At 43.6% G+C, this 19,059-nt stretch overlaps 1 protein-coding gene across 1 annotated transcript in view; it reads left to right on the top strand.

Annotated features, from left to right (window-relative positions):
* Positions 1–5,551: 5,551 nt before the first annotated feature.
* The window catches only part of kcng2 (potassium voltage-gated channel, subfamily G, member 2), a 24,871-nt gene continuing 11,363 nt past the window's right edge, over positions 5,552–19,059 (top strand). The window contains exons 1-2 of the mRNA XM_012832862.3: positions 5,552–6,150; positions 13,581–14,549. Of these exons, the coding sequence (XP_012688316.1) occupies positions 13,704–14,549 (846 nt within the window). The 5' untranslated portion in view covers positions 5,552–6,150; positions 13,581–13,703. The remainder of the gene's footprint in view (positions 6,151–13,580; positions 14,550–19,059) is intronic.

The following is a 19,059-nucleotide window of genomic DNA, read 5'->3' as shown; positions in this document are numbered from 1 at the left end:
TGTGGCCGTATTGGAAACCTTCTCCTTGTAATGTAGAATCTAAGTGTATTTTGTGAGAATGGAGGGATGTCAGGAGCAATAATGGGCCAGTCAAGAAAAGGTGCACTTAGTCTTTCTAGAGACTTCAGAGAAAGATAATCAGTTTGTTTTGTACCAGAAGAACAAGCTCTCCATGGTGTGCTGGTTTTGCCTTGTAATGTGTACCGCATCACTGGATGGGCATATTTTGACTCTCCACAGTATGCAGTGAAGGAAAAAAATCATTCAACTTTGGAGCAGGTTTGCATGTGATAATTTGCGTACATCCTGGGGATGTTTATTGTGTAATGTAGTTGAGTTGTGTATGTGTGTGAAGGTGTGCGTTATGTAATATTGTGTACAGTGTTGTTTTGTCTGTTTACAGGAAAGCAAATGATGTTTCCCTCTAACAGGCTCCTCACACTTCAGAGAAGGAGATCAAAGGGATGAGTTTTGCCCTTATTATCATCCGGTTCCTTTTATTTGGGTCATCTAGAGCTCTGGAAATGAAACTTGCGTCAAAGGATCACTGCCTTTACTCGACTTTGAAATTCTTTGTTTTACTTTTTTTCTTAAAAAAGGTATTTTCTTTTCCTTGTCAAAGGCATACATGTGTTAACTGCTTGCCCTTATCTATGGCTTTGCATCAGGGTTTCTGCACATGTAGGCATACGTCTTTATACTGTATCTATCTTTTCCGTTAGATTGTTTAAGGTCACGCATCACAGTGTGTGTGTGTGTGTGTGTGTGTGTGTGTGTGTGTGTGCATCTGTACTGAAACATAATGGCAAAACTTTGAACCTCATTAAAACCAGCATGCTGCCCTGATATCGTCTGATGGCAGACTGTGATGAAACAGCCTTTTGCAGGGTTGCACATTACTGCACACCAGATGGTAGTGGAAATGCCCCGGACAGATAACCCAATAAGAACCCTTAAATCATATCCCCTGTAGGAAAAAAACAGCCCAGATGTCTGTCGATGGCTCATGGCTTTGGAAATTGACAATTTCTCAAAGTAATTTGCATTGGAAACATCGGTTCCCTTTGTCCCTTTTTTACGAGTTTTTCTGGAAATTGAATTTCCACGAGAATTCAATATTCCTTCTTTCTTCTGAAAAAAGTCTTCTGTCACCATCACCTTTGCATTGGCAGTGAGGCCTATTCTGTGACTGTCTTTTGTCTGACACACTAATCTAATATGATTTAATTGAATGAAAATTTACTTCACCAAGATCTTGTACACAGTGTAATTGAATCATCCGCAGTTGTGCAGACGTGACTGTATTAATCCACGACGCTAACTCGCTTTTCAAAGCAGCCACTCGGCCATAACAGGATTTCCGTGGATAGGCATTTGATCGCTCTTAATCAGGGGCCTACGATCATCAGGCATATCCGTGCAGTCAGTCGCTCGGCTCCCTGCTCTTTGTTTGGCTTGTATTGCTCATGATGTAAAGCCTGAGACGCAGACAAGATCAGAAGGCAGATGTGTCGTGGAAGCAAGCGAAAGGCAAAGATGCAGAAGCTGATGAATGGACTCGGATGTGAATAATGTGGTACTGGGGGCCGTCCGTTCAGTCGCTCTCCGTTTGTTTGCTAAGACTAAGATGATGTCCGCTCGTGCGGAATTGATCTTGCGGGATCAATAGACCCTGTAGGCTGCAAACATCATTAGGAAGGTGGGAGCATTGGCTGTGCGGTGTCTAATACAAGTGCTTGATTGAACATCCAAAATAAGCACTTATTGTTGTGCTTAAACCATACAAACCTCTTTAGCTTTGTACATCGCTGTTGCACCTGTCCAGTAATGAATCAGCGCATAAAAGAACGTGTATAATAATAGGGATCAATGATATGGACTTGTTCAGTACAAATGCTAAGATCTGACAGTTTTCTTGAGATATGTTTGCAAACATTTCCATTGTTGTGAATTACAGAGGGGTTTGGGGGGGGGGGGGGCATTTACTACGTTCTACGTTCCGTGAATACCCAGAGCTGAAAAGTTGACCTCCCCAACTGCCATTGCACAATTCGTACTCTACCACGAATGGCAATGTGAGGAAATGAACACACACTGGTACCTGCCAAGACCCCTCTGCATCGAGCAGCCTGGTTTTATGTAGGAGAAGTATGCATAATTTACTTGCATATAGTGCAGTAGGACTTACTCACATATAGTGCTGAGGCTGCAGATTGCAACCAATTGAATACCTCTCCCTTTCCAAGTGTGAAGGAGAAGCTACGGAGGCGTCAGGGGCCCTACAAGTGTGAAAGGTTCTCTCTAGCGACAGTGGTTTGATTTGTCTGTTCTGGGCTACCGTAGAAACATGGCGGACTCCGTGAAAGAGGACTATGTAGATTCCAATGTAGATATAAAGGGCTCATTCTAAGCGAACGAAAAAAACCAACAATTCATAGTTACAGGTATACACTATAATGATTATGAATACCGTCACCTTCCTAAATAATTGCCTAAGCCATTTTTTCAGGTTTTTCAGAAAAACACAAAAAACACAAAAACAAAAAAACACAAAAAACTTAACCAAAAATGTAATATATGATATTTATTGATAATTTCACTCAAAAAGGTTATGACAAAAGATGACTTTCAACACACTAATAACAATATATGCCAATTATGTAACGCAAGAGGAATAAATGACGTAGGCAGATTTTGGAACATGCCTTTGTGACTAAAATTGCCTACGTCCTCTTGAAAAGCTTGTAAAAGTCATATTGTCTTTTGACTAAGGCAAAGTAAAACAGTAAAGTAAAACCGTAAGTCACACTCTTGACATAGGCAATTATTCTACGGAGGTGGAATCACATGATCACTTCAACTGAGGATGTAGGCGATTTTACCAGAGGTGGTCAGCATCATGAGTAAAAAAAAATGACTTAGGCAATTATTTTAGGAAGATGACGATATTATATTCCATTTTTGATAATAGATCACCCTAAATCCTCCACACTGTACCTTTAAATAGGCACAAGCTACACGCTGCAAATAGTAGTTACACTCCCCTGAACTGAACAGGTATACTGTGTCCTGACCGTGTGCTTTAAGATGGTTTCCGTATTACTCTAGAAATGTATGAGTCATATGTCAAGTTGTCTGAGAGCTGTTTGTATGCCTGTGTGTGTGTGTCTGTCTGTGTGATAGAGTGAGTTGGAATATGTGTTATATATAAGGAGACTTGTCACTGTGTGGTGTAGAGGCTACAGCCGACAGAGTTGACATTTAAGACAGATTCAGTCACAGCTGTATGTGTGTGTGTATGTATGCCTATGCACTCATGTACGTGTGTGATGTGATGTAAAGTGATCACTGTTAAATGATTGTTTACTGATAAATGCTGTTATTACGTTGCATGTTCTGGGCATATTTCTTTTAATCTCAGCATTATGTAAACACGCACACGCACACACATGCACACAGCAGTGTGACATCACATGCACAACATGATGCGACATCCTACATGGATGAGTCAGTCATGACTCAAGTCACATAGCCATGCACACAAATGTGTGAAGACACACACACACACACACACACACACCTGCTGAAATAGGCTGTGATGTTGATCCTAACTGGTGAGAGGTGGTGGTGGTGTGTGTGTGTGTGTGTGTGTGTGTGTGTGTGTGTGTGTGTGTGTGTGTGTGTGTGTGTGTGTGTGTGTGTGTGTGTGTGTGTGTTTGTGTGAGAGAGAGAGTTGCAACGGTGCCCACAGGACCTCCCTGTAGCATGTCTGTCTTGTCTGACACCAGTTAACCAATCAGCTGAATGTCACTCTGCCCCATCACTCTGAGAGCTAATGAACTGCCCCTCTGAGCTGAGTGTCCAGTGGCCAGTCACCCCTTCCTCTCATCCTCTCATCCATCCACACTCCCTCCCTCCCTCTCATCCTCTCATCCATCCACACTCCCTCCCTTCCTCTCATCCTCTCATCCATCCACACTCCCTCCCTTCCTCTCATCCATCCATCCATCCACACTCCCTCCCTTCCTCTCATCTATCCATCCACATTGTGTCTCCAGGACATTCAAAATGGAGTCTGTCAAAGCATGCAAGTAAATCTGTGCAGCGGCTATTGCTGAAAAACCACAGAATTATCTGGCACTGTGTGTGTGTGTGTGTGTGTGTGTGTGTGTGTGTGCCGTGTGTGTGCCTGTGTGTGTGTGTGTGTGTGTGTGTGTGTGTGTGTCTGTCTTCTCCTTTCAACTCTCCATATGCACACACACACACACAGGCACACACACACACACAGGCACACACACACTTACACACACCTTTCTCAATTCATGCACCTACAGTATATCTCTCTATTTCTCTCTGCAGGACTTTCACACTCATCATACATGCAGACTGCATGCCAAATGGCTCCCAGTAGCTCTTCAGTCATACAGTGTGTCACACAGACACAACCACATCGATGTGTTTGCTCGTTTCCCTACAGATTCTGTCTGCTTGGGCTGATTCATTGTATCTCCCCTTAGCATTCTGTAAATTACTTAATCAATAGTTCTGCCGTGACCTGCCCAGGATGACATCAGGCTGTCTGACAGAGATACCTCTCTGATGTCTTTCTCTCACAGTCTCAGACCACACGGAAGAGCTGGTGTTCAGTGTTGTGTATGTTGCCATTTCGCTGGGCTTGACCTCCCAGTTTAAGTCCAATGCAGAGTTTAGATATGAACTGAAAATTGTCTCCTCTATCTTTTAGAATGGCTTCAGGGCAATCTGTTCTATCTCATTTTAAAACAAGACCAAAGATCCCTTCATGACAATAACACAATTTGACTAAAGAGCCACCAATTAGAGTAGAATTTGACTCTAACATATTCATTTTATTTTTGAGTTCTGTTGTGCACAGCTGTTGTCCAAATTTTAATATCAAGGATGTGATTTGTTTACTTTTTTTTGGGGGGGGGGGGGGCAGTTTGTTGTACAGTATTGATATCATAGCAGACTGTGGTCAGATATAATATGGAATTCTACAAATCAGTCTACTTATTTGGCTGAGTCTAATCCAATAATCATAACAAAGTTTATGAAAGGAAATCGAGAAACAGATCATATTGCTTCTCCATCTCTATTAATGAATCCATATATTGGGAATGACTGCTAGAAAAAGGGTCTATGGGGCTCCCTCCAGCGGGAAGAACAGCTCAGTGAACAAAACAATACGGGGGGTGGGTGTACGTGTCAGGCTGAGACTTGAGGCGTTTGATGCGATGATTTTGGTCAGACAACAACTGGCTGACATTTTTAGAGATAAGGCCTACACTCCATCCCTACAACGTCATCATTCTGTGAACACTGGTGTCAGTGAAAGAGAAGAAAGAAAGAAATACACAAACAAAACTGTCCAAACTGAATAAACGAAACATTAAAAAACATAAAATTCTGTTCAAAGTTGTGTAATGTTTGGCTTAGAAACACTTAACAACGTAACACTACCTTAAAGCCTCAACGAACAGCTCAGTGTCGTCAATTATAAATGTACCAAACATTAATCTCTAAACATGCCTGCTGTGAATGTCACCTGACACACTTCTGTCAACGTAAGGGTGTGTTACAGTGGGCTAGAAAGCTTTAAAAGAGACGAAAAAGTTGAGGTAGGAATTAGGCAAGACTGTGCAACAACCTCTTTTTCACCAACCAGCCCGATCGATTTGCGCAAACTGACAAGTGCGCTGGATGTGGCGCGTGAGCGACTCCGATGTTGAGGATGCGAGAGGCGAAACCACAACTACACCCTTCTGCCAGCCTACTGTACGAGCTGAGCAATTTCTGTCCGTTTTTTCTTACTCTCTCCTGACGGGATATTATGCCGATTTTTTTGTATTTTTTGTCTTTTAAGGGTTTGTCAGCGGACTCACGACGACTGTGCCCAAGAACATTAACTTGAAGAAGACGTGAAACTTGCTCTCTCTCCTCTCTCTGCGCCTGAATGGAAGAAACCTGCGGAGTAAATATAGGGTCCGCTCACCTGATTTGGGTGATGAGAATTCGTAAACGATACTTGGGATCGATGGAGTCGCCTCTGTTATCTTGTTCATTTACTGCATGTTGAGCATCGACATGTAAAGAAGTTTTCTCTCAATGGGTTTACGCAAGAAACAGCGGGTGAGTTGCAGATTTAGCATGAATATTCCCCTTAAGTTTTAGAATACAATTAGTTTCCGTGTATGTGTATGTTTATACATTGAAATGCTATGATAATCACTGCGGCGTTTCTGTCGTGTTTATTTATTTTTGCTTTTAATCAAAACCCATGTGCAGTTTCAATGGATATTAAATACTGAGTGACATGAAATAAGAGGTGGGTTAATGGGCTTAGTGTTGATTTGTAGGTTCAGCAACCTTTTTGCAAGGCAAGCACATTGACTCTCCCGGGTGTATTCTTTCATTTTAACAGACTACCTGATGGATAGCTAAGTTGTAAGATCATGCTACAAATTGGACTTGAAATATTTTCAAAATAACGTGAAAAAACAAGGATTTCTTCCTCCTGTTCAACATTTTAATCAGAGGCTGTGGCGCACACAGAGGTTGGAGTACCAGAAGGCTGTTCACACCTCTGACTTTCTCGCAAACGACGTCAACTTATGTTTGCTTCTACGCCACTTGTCTCATGTGCACTACAACACCTGATTAGGTCTTGTAAAATGCAAATGTACAGTATGGATATGTTTGCAATACATTCCTGGCGAAAAACTCTCGCCACAGAGAACGTCCTATACTATGAACTATACTATGTCATGGTTTCATCGAGTGACTGTTGGTTATTTCATGTAGGTGGTACAATTAAGCCATTATAATGAATAATGTCCTGATGGCTAAAGTGTGCATTGTTTTCTTGTAGTTGTAAATAATATGTAATAGACTTCATGGGACAAGTAAATTAGTATTTACTAATAGTAATAGTAGAAGAGTAGTCCTAGGCTACAGAGTGACTAGAGAAAAAGGTATTGACCACCAGGGTCAGAGAGAGAGAGAGACAGAGAGAATCATGACCAAAACACCAAAATGTTAAACAAGGCTATGATGTGTCAGCATGGCACATCTTCCCACCGTAACATGAAAAGTCAATCTGTTGAGTCACCAGCGCATCACCCAAGTCATTAGGTGTCTGCCACAGCTTCTCACCTAAAGGTCACAGCAGCCGTTTGGTGAACACAGCTTTAGCCAAGGCTGCCACAGATGTCACCTTGTTTTTAGTCCCAGGAGATGCTCCGGAGAGAATCTCATTTCCATTCATCCTCACAGTCTCCTTTCCTGTCCACCCGGTGCCGTTCTTAGCCTCAAGTCATCCCTGACCCTCAGTGAACCGTTTGTAGCATACTCTAATCGCCTTAGTTTGATGACGTTTGGCCAGAAACACTATGTTGTGGGGAATTGCTATCATCTGTATAATCATTGTTATTTCCTAGCATCTTTATGATCACAATGTATCATTGCTTAATAACAAAAGGTCACCTCAAGAAAAATATCTTACTGTAGATAAACATTTCAACCTGCAATAGCTAGACTAGGTCTCAGCTGAGATTATTGTCTGGAATGGAGAGGTGAGTAATGGGACCGATTTTTCGCACCCCCAGTCGGTGAGCTGTAGGGAGTAGTGATGGGGGTGAAGAAAGAGTCATCGTTTGATATCCAGCTATAACAGTATGGCAGCTGCCAAGGGAGATCTGTGTTACCAGTGGTCATGCAATTAAAGTAATGGAAGACTGATCAGAATGTCTATAGATGTTATAGGGAGATGCTGGTAGGACTCATCTCCATCGGGTTCAGTAAGTTGATTTACTTCTCTCTGTTTTGACTCGCTGTACTATGAGCAATCACTTCTAATCTCATTTGGATTGATGCCACGGCCCCTAATCTAGATCAAGTCTGACTGTATGACTCCAGACCACAATAAATGCAGTGACTGTAGACTGGCCATGCCGGGCTGCATGTGAGATGGTAATGATTCAGCAATGATCATGAATGTGTTGGTAATGGCAATGATGGCAACCATCTGTTTCATTACCTTAACTTCAGCATCTATGGAACGTTTGAAACAGTCGATCACTTATTGTACACCAGGAGAGTTCAGTCCTCATCCTGGAGATCAGACCCGCTCCGCTATTTAGCAGGATCCAGAGCTGAGCGCCATTTGCATTGGTATTCAGGTCCTCTTAAGGAGCTTCAGCAGCTGCCTCACCTGCCTGGTTTCACATTAGAGGCATAACAAAGGAAGGTTAAATCTCTAAAGAGAAGGCAATTGCGCACATGTCCCTGAATGTCTGAACATGTCTTTTTTTGGGAACAGAAGCAGGCTTGGATGTTTATGTCTCCTCTGGTTAGTTGAGGTAATTGCTTCCTGAACGACTGCTCTAATAGTTTATGATTATGCCTGGAAAAGAACAGGGCTCGCGGAAGCCAATTTACTAAGCAGACGTGAGCCTACATTCACTTTCGCTCAACTGCGTTCCGGTTTCATAACCTGCAGAGCCCTCCATCATAATCACAACGTTAATTCTGGAATTAAAGTTTGTTAAATTGCCCAGCACTTGGAAGTGCAAAAGTTTGAGGAATGATTAGAAGTTGTTATTTAAAAACGAGGTCACAATGCAAAGCTGAGAGCGGAATTCCATTAAGAGGCTATGAAGCATAAAACCATAAGAAGCTTCTGAAGCTGAAGTGAAATCCAGCCAAATTGAACTTCTTACACTCACAAATCCAGCCAAATTGAACAACTTATACGGTTGTGTACCTCTGGCACGGTTTGTTAGTAATGCAAGAAACGATCCTCTCTAAGCCATATCTTAAAGGGGGGCTATTAAAAACTACCATGACCTTCAGTTAGGTTGCTTCTATATACATATATATTCTTCTTCTTATTCTTCTTCTCTTCTTCTGCTTCTCTCTCTCTCTCTATACAGTATATATATATATATATATACGTCTATATAGTTTGTTTTCTCTTAGCCTGTTCAGTTTTTGAAGAACTAGAACTCTCTGGATTACAGTGTCATATTTCTCTGTCTGCATTGCCCATGCAAGTATTGACCCAGCCCCTGCGGTCTCCTGTATCAACATCACATTGTCTTTCATCATCACCATATTAAGATAAGAACCAGGAAGTCATCAGTGTCATTAGTCAATGTCATGGCTAGTGTGCATTGCGGGGTTGTTGACCTGGGTGTGCATTTCTTCTGTAGCCATCACATAGTCAATACAACCACACACACACACTCCTCCTAACTCACGCGTGTGGGGTTCTGCTGCAGCTGTAAGGGTGAGATGCAGCTCATTAGTTTCTAGTTATCTTTGATAATAACCACACAGGAAGCTCTACAGGGAAATATAATAGAAAGAATAGAAAAGCCTTTATTGATTAGAGTATAAATCAATACTCTATAATAAATAGAGCAGAGTAGTTGGATATTGGATATTACCATACTGTTGTACGATTACTCATCTGTAACCATCCCCTGCCTGCACATTAAAAGGACTACCGATCATGAATTGAAGAGCAGGCTGAGAAACAGATCCATGTGATGTGCTCAGCGCATGCATTGATCTTGCAATTCTGTCATTGTGAAACTACGCTCGCTACTTAGACTTGCTGTTGCAGCAAACACGACAGACAGCAGTGTGTTTGTGTGTGGTTGTGTGTGTGTGTGTGTATGTGTGTGTGTGTGTGTGTGTGTGTGTGTGTGTGCGTGTGCGTGTGCGTGTATGTGTGTGCCGCGTTTCCCTGTGGAAAAGTATTGTGCAGCATCAGCATCATTCTGATCTCATTGCTGCCATTCAGAAGACTTTCATTATCCAATCTCCCTCCATTGCATCCCTTCCCATCTTACAGACCCTCTTTAACATTTGGCTCCATGACCACCCATTGTGTTTAAACTACATGCATCAATGCCTTCAAAAAGAACTGTCTTGTAGAACCCATTGGTGTCCAGTTAGCTATCACTGTATATATCAAGGGGGCCGATTGCAGCTAGTGACATCAGCCTTAGGGGATCTCTTTGTGCAGTTCTAACCAGTGATCGGTTTCACTTCTATGTCCCTCTTGGGTGAAAAGCTTAGTGGGATAAGCTGTGTGTGTCAGAGGCAGGGATAAGATGCGCTTTTAGGCCCATGGACTTGTGTAGGGTCCCTTCAGGGACAGACAGGGAGCTAAACAGAGAGGGCAGCTAGCTGACTAACAAACACAGACACCGCTACTCAAGTCTCTGTTCTCATCGCATTTTGTCTGTTTCTTTGTTGGTCCCGATGTTTGGTTTCAGGTTAAAGAATGTTATGTGGGCTGCAGGTGGTTTGAGAAAATAACTGTTGTTGAGATAGTGTTTGTAGCTTTTGCAAGTATTTCAGTTAAACTAAACTTCAGATTAAACTAAAATGTTGTTTTTCTTCACGGGCTCACTTTTGGTCATGTGCACGACACGGGACGTTCTACCTGCTTTTCACACACTTGACTTCCAGTGCATGTCTGGTGAAACTCGTTTCTAATGTTAACTTGTTAAAAACGCAGTTAAAACAGACAGTAGCAGTGATATTGCAATTACAGTAATTATAAGTAATCAGTATTAACAGGATTTCGGTGGAATGACTCTTTAGGTCACAGTAAACACAAACAGTCCCAGGCAGTCTACTGGGCCATGCTCCCTGCTCCTCTTTGTAGTGGTTTGTTTGAAGAGCTATTAGACCAAACTGGTGGTTTTGCAAGCCTCTGTTTATGCACAAATAATGACGTACTGCTGAAACCATGAGAGAAAGAGAATGAGCTGATCTCTGAACTAGAGTAGCCAGCTGAAAGACTAGATCAGGCAACCCAAGCCAAGGCTCGTGTCTAACCTAGAAAATCCCTTAATGTCTCAGAGAACCAGAATTTTCAACTCCATCTCCTCTACAATGGCCAATGCATTAGATGTAACGTATCATTTATTTGACTGTATGATGTCTCTCTCTTTCTCTCTCTCTCTCTCTCTCCCCCATCTCTCTCTCTCTCTCTGTGGCTGCTGTGACACAGCACTAAATTGCACTCAAGGCGAAATTATGTTCCCACATTTGAGGGCTTGGCTCTCGTTACTGTGGGTCTGTCATCTGTCGCCATTAGCGTTGCCTCTTTGGCTCTTGCTCCCAGCCAACTCTAACCCTGACGATGGCTGTCAGAGCAAGCCTCTCACCAGTTGCTCTCGCGTAATGGATTCTGAATCACTATCAATCAATATTTTAGGAAAAAGCGAAGACGGTTAGACTGACATGTTTTGGGCGAGGACAGACAAAAAATGTAAACGCTTGTGATATACAACAACAACAACAACAACAACAACAAAGTCTGCATTATTCTTAGAGTTTTAATGACATGCCTAAAAAGTCATTTTTCATTTACCGTACTTGGAAATACATTTCACATTTTTAAATGGATCCCCTGAGACAGTTGAGACATTTTGGTTTTACATCTTTTTTTCCCTTTTCGTCAGCATTGACATAAAGGAGTCTGCATCTGACGCATAGTCTATTCCACGTTTGTTATGTCCAATCACAACAATGTCATGAAGGTGGTTTTGAGATGGAAAGAACTCTTTTTTTCCACAGATATCAGTCTCCCTTTCCCTCGTACGAACTCATTGAGCTTGCTGTGTGATCTCAACAGTGCTAAATGAATCATTTATTGGCAAGGGTAACCGGATTGTGACATTCCTTGAAGGCGTTTCAGATCATCTTTGAATGTCTTTTGATTCCAGTTCACAGTGTGCACTGGCATGTATTTTTAAAATCACTCAAGACGTGACTGAAACTACTGAGCCTAGACTTCATGCTCACATCAGTTTTATTTTACAGACTGAAATGTTTTGCTTTTGGGAAAATAACTGGTTGAGTTGCCATAAAGCATCTATTTACATTGTGGTCATTTATCCAAAGCGACAAGAGAACAATCAAGCTACGAGCAATAGAGATCTAGAGTAACAATAAATACTACTTTACATAAGAAATAAAAAAAGTGCAGGAATGTAAGTACACTTCAAGCATATTTCAAGTGGACACTTTAGCTGGTTTTCTAAGTAGCAGTCCAACTGCATTGATTATGATAAATATTCATGGCCTACAACACAGTCTCATGGTCTTCTTTGGGCTGGTGGCTCATATTATGGGTAATGGGAGACATTACTTCTGCTGTGTGGGCTGGCTGTAAACCCAGTTTGTGGAGAGAAATAGACCTGAGGTAGAATTAGAAAGACATAAATGTTACTTCATCAATATTATTCGTATAGATTAATTCTACTGAAAACCATAGGGGTACCGTGTGCACAGGCTGTAAAATTGAAATAAAATAATGAAGACGTATGAACGATACGATAAAGAGTGTGACTAAAAGGGACTGTAAGTGTATTAAGTTCAGCTGCCTCCTTGTTAATATACTGTAGTCTGTAAAACAGCAATAAAGCAGTGCGGCAAAACTTTTAGACAGGCTCGTGAACGTGTGCAAGCATAGTGTTCCTTCAGTGTACCCACCCCAAGGCACTAGCTGATGAAGTGCAAAAGAGCCCTGATTCATGTACCAACAAAGGTGAGGAGATTTACAGAGAGTTCATAAGCCGTGTGAATTCATGGGCTTTGCCGCCATATTTGTTTGGCCAGAATGAGCCCGGTGGCCCCTGAATGATGATCCTCCGTTCCCGATCGGTGCAGCCGCTCCGCCCGGCGATCCTCCTGCAAATGGGTTTCTCCTCTGCACTCGCCACTTAAGTGCTCCGTATTTATTTCGGATTAGCCAGCCGTGGCTAAAGCAATTGTTTTAAGGCAGAGTGTCTCATTTCGAGATGCAGTGGTGTGTTTGAGAGGGAAAACAACTTAATTACTTTTCCTTTTTCCCTGTGTTGTGCACGAGGCTGCGACTTTTTTATGCAAATGTTCTGCGCCTTGAGATGCCTGTCACCACAGTTATTTTGACCTTGGTCGTTGAAAATGCAAATGCAGGCCGAGGTCTTGGCCTAGATCTTCAGCTATCAGCGCTTAAGATGCACTCTGCAGCGCAGATGTGGCAAACATCATATGCCGCCACGTCACGCTCTGTGACATTTACTGTTGGCTTTGCAAGAGGTGAGATCACTGCTCAGCAATAACAACACCCGCTTCTGCCTCTGTGATTTGATTTTGATTAATTTTGCTCTGAATAAATAATTAACATTCAAATGAATCTCTCGTACGTCTGCAGCTGAGCATGAGAATTTTGTTTTGATGCTTTGGATTCATGACCATATTCAGCAGCAAATTGTTCTTACTTACCTGTCCGTCATATGTCTGTAGCTTAAAGGTAGGGTCCGCAATTCTAATCCAATAAATTTTTTGTCAACTTCAGTGAATTGTCATGGTCCTCTAGCTGTCCATTCTGTGTGTGCAAGCAATAAAACCTCCGGTGAGCTCAAATACAACCTTTGCCAGAATTGCAGACTGTACTTTTAAGTATTTAGTGTATTTTATCTTTTCCTATTTGTCTTTCCTTCTCGACTGTCATTGTTCGATTTTGATGGTGTTTCATCCTCCTTCTCCTCTCCTAGGGAATATCTCTGCTTCTGGAAGGGTGACCTGGCTGCACGTCCCCTTCTGCATTCCCCTCGAGTGAACTTTGACCTGACAGGCTGGGGACTTAACCCCCCGGCCCACCCAGCAAAGCTGCAGCAATGTACCAGGAAGTGGCCTTCCTGGCTGGCAGCACTGAACACCAGTTCACCACCTTCCACTTCAACCCGGACCCTACCCCCCCGGAGGTCACCACCAGGAAGGGCATTTTTTACAAGCGCGTCCAGCTGCTCCTGCCCGACCATGAGGTCTCCCTGCCCCCCCGGGACGACGGCCTCGCCCCGGTTGCCCCCGCCCCGGCCGGCGACACCCCGGCCATCATCAACGTGGGCGGCATCAAGTACCGCATCCCGTGGTCGACGCTGGAGGAGTTCCCGCTGACGCGCCTGTGCAAGCTGCGGAGCTGCAGCAACTCGGAGGAGCTGCTGGACGTGTGCGACGACTACGACGTCAGCCGCAACGAGTTCTTCTTCGACCGCAGCCCCTCGGCCTTCCGCTCCATCGTCACGTTCCTGGCCGCGGGCAAGCTGCGCCTCCTGCGGGAGATGTGCGCCCTCTCCTTCCAGGAGGAGCTGCTCTACTGGGGCGTGGAGGAGCAGAGCCTGGAGTGGTGCTGCCTGCGCAAGCTGAAGCTGCGCCAGGAGGAGCACCAACAGCAGCTGAGGCGCGACGAGGAGGAGGCCGAGCTGGCCTCCCCGCTGTCCTGCGAGGAGGTGCAGCAGAGCGGGGGTGGGAGTGGAAGCAGTGGCGTCGGGGGCGGGAGCTCTGTGGCGCCGGAGGAGACCCGCATGGCGTGCTGCATGAGGAAGCTGAGGGACATGGTGGAGAACCCGCACTCGGGTTTGCCGGGGAAGATCTTTGCGTGCCTGTCGGTGGTGTTCGTGGCCATCACCGCCGTGACGCTCTGCGTCAGCACCATGCCAGACATGAGGGCTGAGGAGGAGAGGGTGAGTGAGAGAGAGGGAGGGAGGGATGGAGGGAGGGATGGAGGGAGGGAGGGAGAGATGGAGGAGGTAGGGAGGGAGGGAGAGATGGGTATAAGGTCACAAGTGAGCAGAAGGGGAAGGGAGATCATGTAAATTCTTGACTGACAGAGCGAATTAAAGGGGGGGTCAGTATGTGACTAAGGGGGATATAAACATGTGTGAGTCAGTGAATGAATAAATAAGTAGGTGAGGGATGACATTGATTCACACGGTGCTTAAACGTTATTTACATAGTGATGTTTACAGTAAACATACATCCCAGTGCACTAGTGAATGAGTTATCACAGAGGAGCAGTTGGTGAATGAAGGGAAAGTTACTGAGTCGTTGTTATCAGAAAATGTAGGACAAACGCAGGCTTCAGCTGTGACAGAGCAGAATGCAGTAACACCCACAGGCATCGGCAGACAGGCTACAGGCCTCTCCCTAGGGGACAGTGCTGGGCAGGTGAACAGCCTCCACTTCATTCACAGTCACACAGATTAGCATCACTGATATACAGTATTCACTGTCGCAGTGACTGAAGTATACAGGCTAACTTGCTTCATATCTACAACTAGCGGGGAGAGAGCTTTTAGATGTCTTCACCCTCTGTGTGTGTGTGTGTGTGTGTGTGTGTGTGTGTGTGTGTGTGTGTGTGTGTGTGTGTGTGTGTGTATGTATGTGTGTGTGTTTTATATGCTGAGTGTGAGTTATAATATGTACCATGCAATGTATGCTGCTCCTATCTTTCTATGCATGTTGATGAGTTTGTTAGTGCGTCTGAGTGTGTCACAGAGACTCGACTGCATCTTCTTTGGTGAAATACTATCCTTCTATCTCACCCACCCAGTGTGTGTGTATGTGCACTGCGGTATTTGAGTTGGTGTGTGTGTATGTGTGTGTGTGTGTGTGTGTGAGAGAGAGAGAGACAGGGGGATTCTCTTTGCAGCTGGCCTAAATTCTTGACAGGAGTGACATCCCCAGCCCAGTGACAGCCCTTGGCCAGGGATAAAAAATACTAAAACACTGGAGTTACTCAGTACTCACACACACGCACACACACACACACACACACAAACACACACACACACACACACACACACACACACACACATACACACACACACACACACACACACCCTGCTAGACTGCATATCAGCTCAGTTTAGTCTTTTAGGCTTTCCTCTTGCCTGTCTGGTTTTATCTCCCTCCTGTCCTAGCCTGTGCCAAAACACTACACAAAGCCTCCATTTACTTGGAGTGTTAAATATGCAACTCATAAAAATTGCATGCATGTGGAGAAAATTATTTTAAAACAAGGCCTTTAGAGCCCCTGCATGTAACTTCAGAAACACATGATGTATGCCTTCAAAAGCATACACACACACGCACACACACACACACACACACACACACACACACACACACACACACACACACACACACACACACACACACACACACACACACAAAGCATACTGTTCCAACAGCTGCAGGGAGTCGGTCCAACAATCCATAAATCTTGTTGTGCTGAACACTGATTTGTGTTACACTCACGGTGCACAGCATTGCTTTTGTAAATAATTAACACTTGGTCTCACAAAAGTGGCTGTAAGGCATAGCTTTCAAAGGCTACCAAGGATTTTATTGGCAAGATGATGTGAAGAATGATGTGCTAAACTATTATGACTGTTCAGATTGTTGACACATTTCCAAGAAATGGGAGTGAGGATGGGTGGTGGTGGTGTAGGGAGTGAGGATGGGTGGTGGTGGTGGGAGTGGTTGTGTGGAGGAAGCACCTGAACTTCAAAGTGTCAAGCGGTTCAGAGTGCAGCAAAGCGGAGGGGAAGGTTGTGCTTTCCCGAGCGAGAGCCATTCATCTCCAGTGAGCCTGCAGCAGAGACAGGCCCTCTGAGAAGCTGGAGCTCAGACAGGGAGACAGGCTGGAGGGCAGAGTTGGAGAGGAGGCAGTATGAGTTTCACTGTTCTTCACCATGCTTGCAGGAGTGGACAATGGAATCTGGTTTCAGTAATAACCCACAACCAGTTGTGCTCTTTATTGCCTAATACTTAAATATGTATAGTTCATGGTGTAAAAAATATATGAAGCCTTAGATTTATTGATGAACAGTCTTCTCCAGCACTAGAAGCCTCAATCAAACATTTACATGAGCTGCTTTGTGGGTTGGTACAATAGACCCTTCTTCATTTAAAACAATTCATTGACATTGTGTAACATTGTTTTAGTCTCCTCGGAACCAAGAAAAATGTACAGAATAGCTCAAAAGAGTGAGAGTGTATGCATGAAAAACAAATGTCAACTACAGAGGACACAAGTCTATGGGTTGGTTCTTAGGAGGTGAGGTGTTATTACGTTATGTGGTGTCATTTAGACGAGGATCGTGGCATATTTGTGATCAAAATCCAGGTAATTCCAAGGAGTTCACAAACTTGTTTGCAGCTGTAATATTGGTTTGTCCTAAAAAGAAGTAAACAAGAGACTCTGAGTTACCGGAGCAGGGCCCTTAACTTCCCTGGGCAATGGCAATGTGGAGTTATTCAGAAGACATCCTGTTCTGCAGACCTGTTCTGTGGGGATGGGTGGCCTCTATCTGATCTGAAGACTCTCCTTCAACTAGTCACAGCATGACAACATAGAGAATAGAGGAGTTCTTGTACCCTGGAAGTCATAGCAGGTGGTTGTGATATTTCCTGTGGCCATTAGACTTTAATGATTTAAAGCCACCATACATTGTTTTCTGTTACAGCTTTCTCTCAATTATTAACTGTGCCAATGGATACAAGGGGAACAAGTGATAGTGGGTCCAGTGATAAAGTAGTGGGCCCAGTGAGATGGTGGGTCCAGTGATTATAATGGGTCCAGTGATAAAGTGGGCCCAGTGAGATGTTGGCGGTGTGCTTGGACTGCATGGCTAGCTGCATTGGCTGTTTTCCCCTTACATCTGAACGAACAGCTTAAGTGGGCTTCTTACTATCAATAATAATCATTTCAAATCACTTCAGCCAGCACAGCTTGCAGTCCGACCATGCGCTAAGCATTTGCATGGAGCCTGGGCTAGTTGGCTGGTTAAATGACTGATCTGATTGAATTTGACTGATCTGATCTGATGAATGATTTAGAATTCATTTTACAGCTCATGTGAGGATGTAGAATGTTCCTGCATGTCTGAGTGACAGAGCACTCAGTCACTGGAGCACTTGGAAGGTTACATTTAGGTGCTTCTGAACTATGTGCCTTCACTGTACATAACGACTAACAACTGACTGGAAATTTTAAGGCTGACCCAACCGTGAAGTGCATAGCAATTAACTGGCCTGGCTTTCATTATAAATACATTAGTACTGTGGAGTTTCTGGAAGTGTTTTCTCTGTGTAGTATTTCCCTTTTATGGGAAGCAAAGAGCGGCTCCATAGAGCTGAAGCTATTTGCACAATGATTGCTGCCCTTAAATGCCCTTAAAAGAGAAAAGCAAGTAAGTAGTTCATTCATCATTCATCATGTGCTCATGCATGGGATGACTATGATGAAGCTGGACAATGAGTGCAGCCAAACATACAGTGAGCCATTTCACAAGTGCATCCATTTTCAACATCATTTGTTTTGCTGTAACTGCAATACGTGTCTTGTACTGTGAACTTGCAGTGTATGTAAGGGCTATATCTACTCTGGGATCTTATTCTCATTGTGTTTTTTTTTTACAATTGAATTCCACAGTAATGGTGACATCAGTAATTGCTGAATCATGTTTTGCTTTCGATAGAACTGAAAGGCAGGCACTACTTCTGTTGATGAGCCAGTAGTCAATATGGTCATTATCAGCACTGCCAAAGTACAGAAATTCAAACCAGGGCAACAACAGCACTCCACTAATACATTATCATTTGGGATAATGTTCCTGTAGTCTCCATCAGACTGCTTTGGTTTCACAAACATTCAGAAATGTGTGCACTCCTCATGGCACCGTTGTTTTTATCATAGAATTGTTTTGACAGTGTGCTCCTGTAAGGGTAATCTGTATGCTACAATAATGTAGATTGCCCTGAAAGTTACAATTTTAGGGAAAAAAATACCTTTTGGTAGAAGAGTTTTCAAATAATCCCTGCAGTATGTAAGAGGCCGTCACATAGTTTGTGTTTTCGATTTGTTGTGTTCGTCGTCTGAGAGCAAAGTTTGATTGTGACCTGGTAGTTAGATGGTTATACCGATGTGAGTGTAGTGTTGATAAGATGATGAATTCATTCAGGAAATGTCTTAGCAATCAGGAAAAACTGTATCGCACTATTTCTGAAAACAGTGGCTCTGCTCTCTCAGACTCATGAATAAAGCATCAGCAGTGGTCTGGCACCGAATAGCCCTGCTGTTGTAAATTTGCCCGGTTCTCAACCAGTTAATTTCCAGCATGGGTGCGTGTGGCTGATTGATGATTCTGTGCGTTTGGCAGAAAAATAACCATCACGACCCCTCTGACC

The sequence above is a fragment of the Clupea harengus genome, chromosome 19 (genome assembly GCF_900700415.2).
Source record: "Clupea harengus chromosome 19, Ch_v2.0.2, whole genome shotgun sequence".
NCBI lineage: Eukaryota > Metazoa > Chordata > Actinopteri > Clupeiformes > Clupeidae > Clupea > Clupea harengus.
The sequence above is the reverse complement of the archived record's forward strand: the minus strand, read 5'-3'. Positions and strand labels throughout refer to the sequence as shown.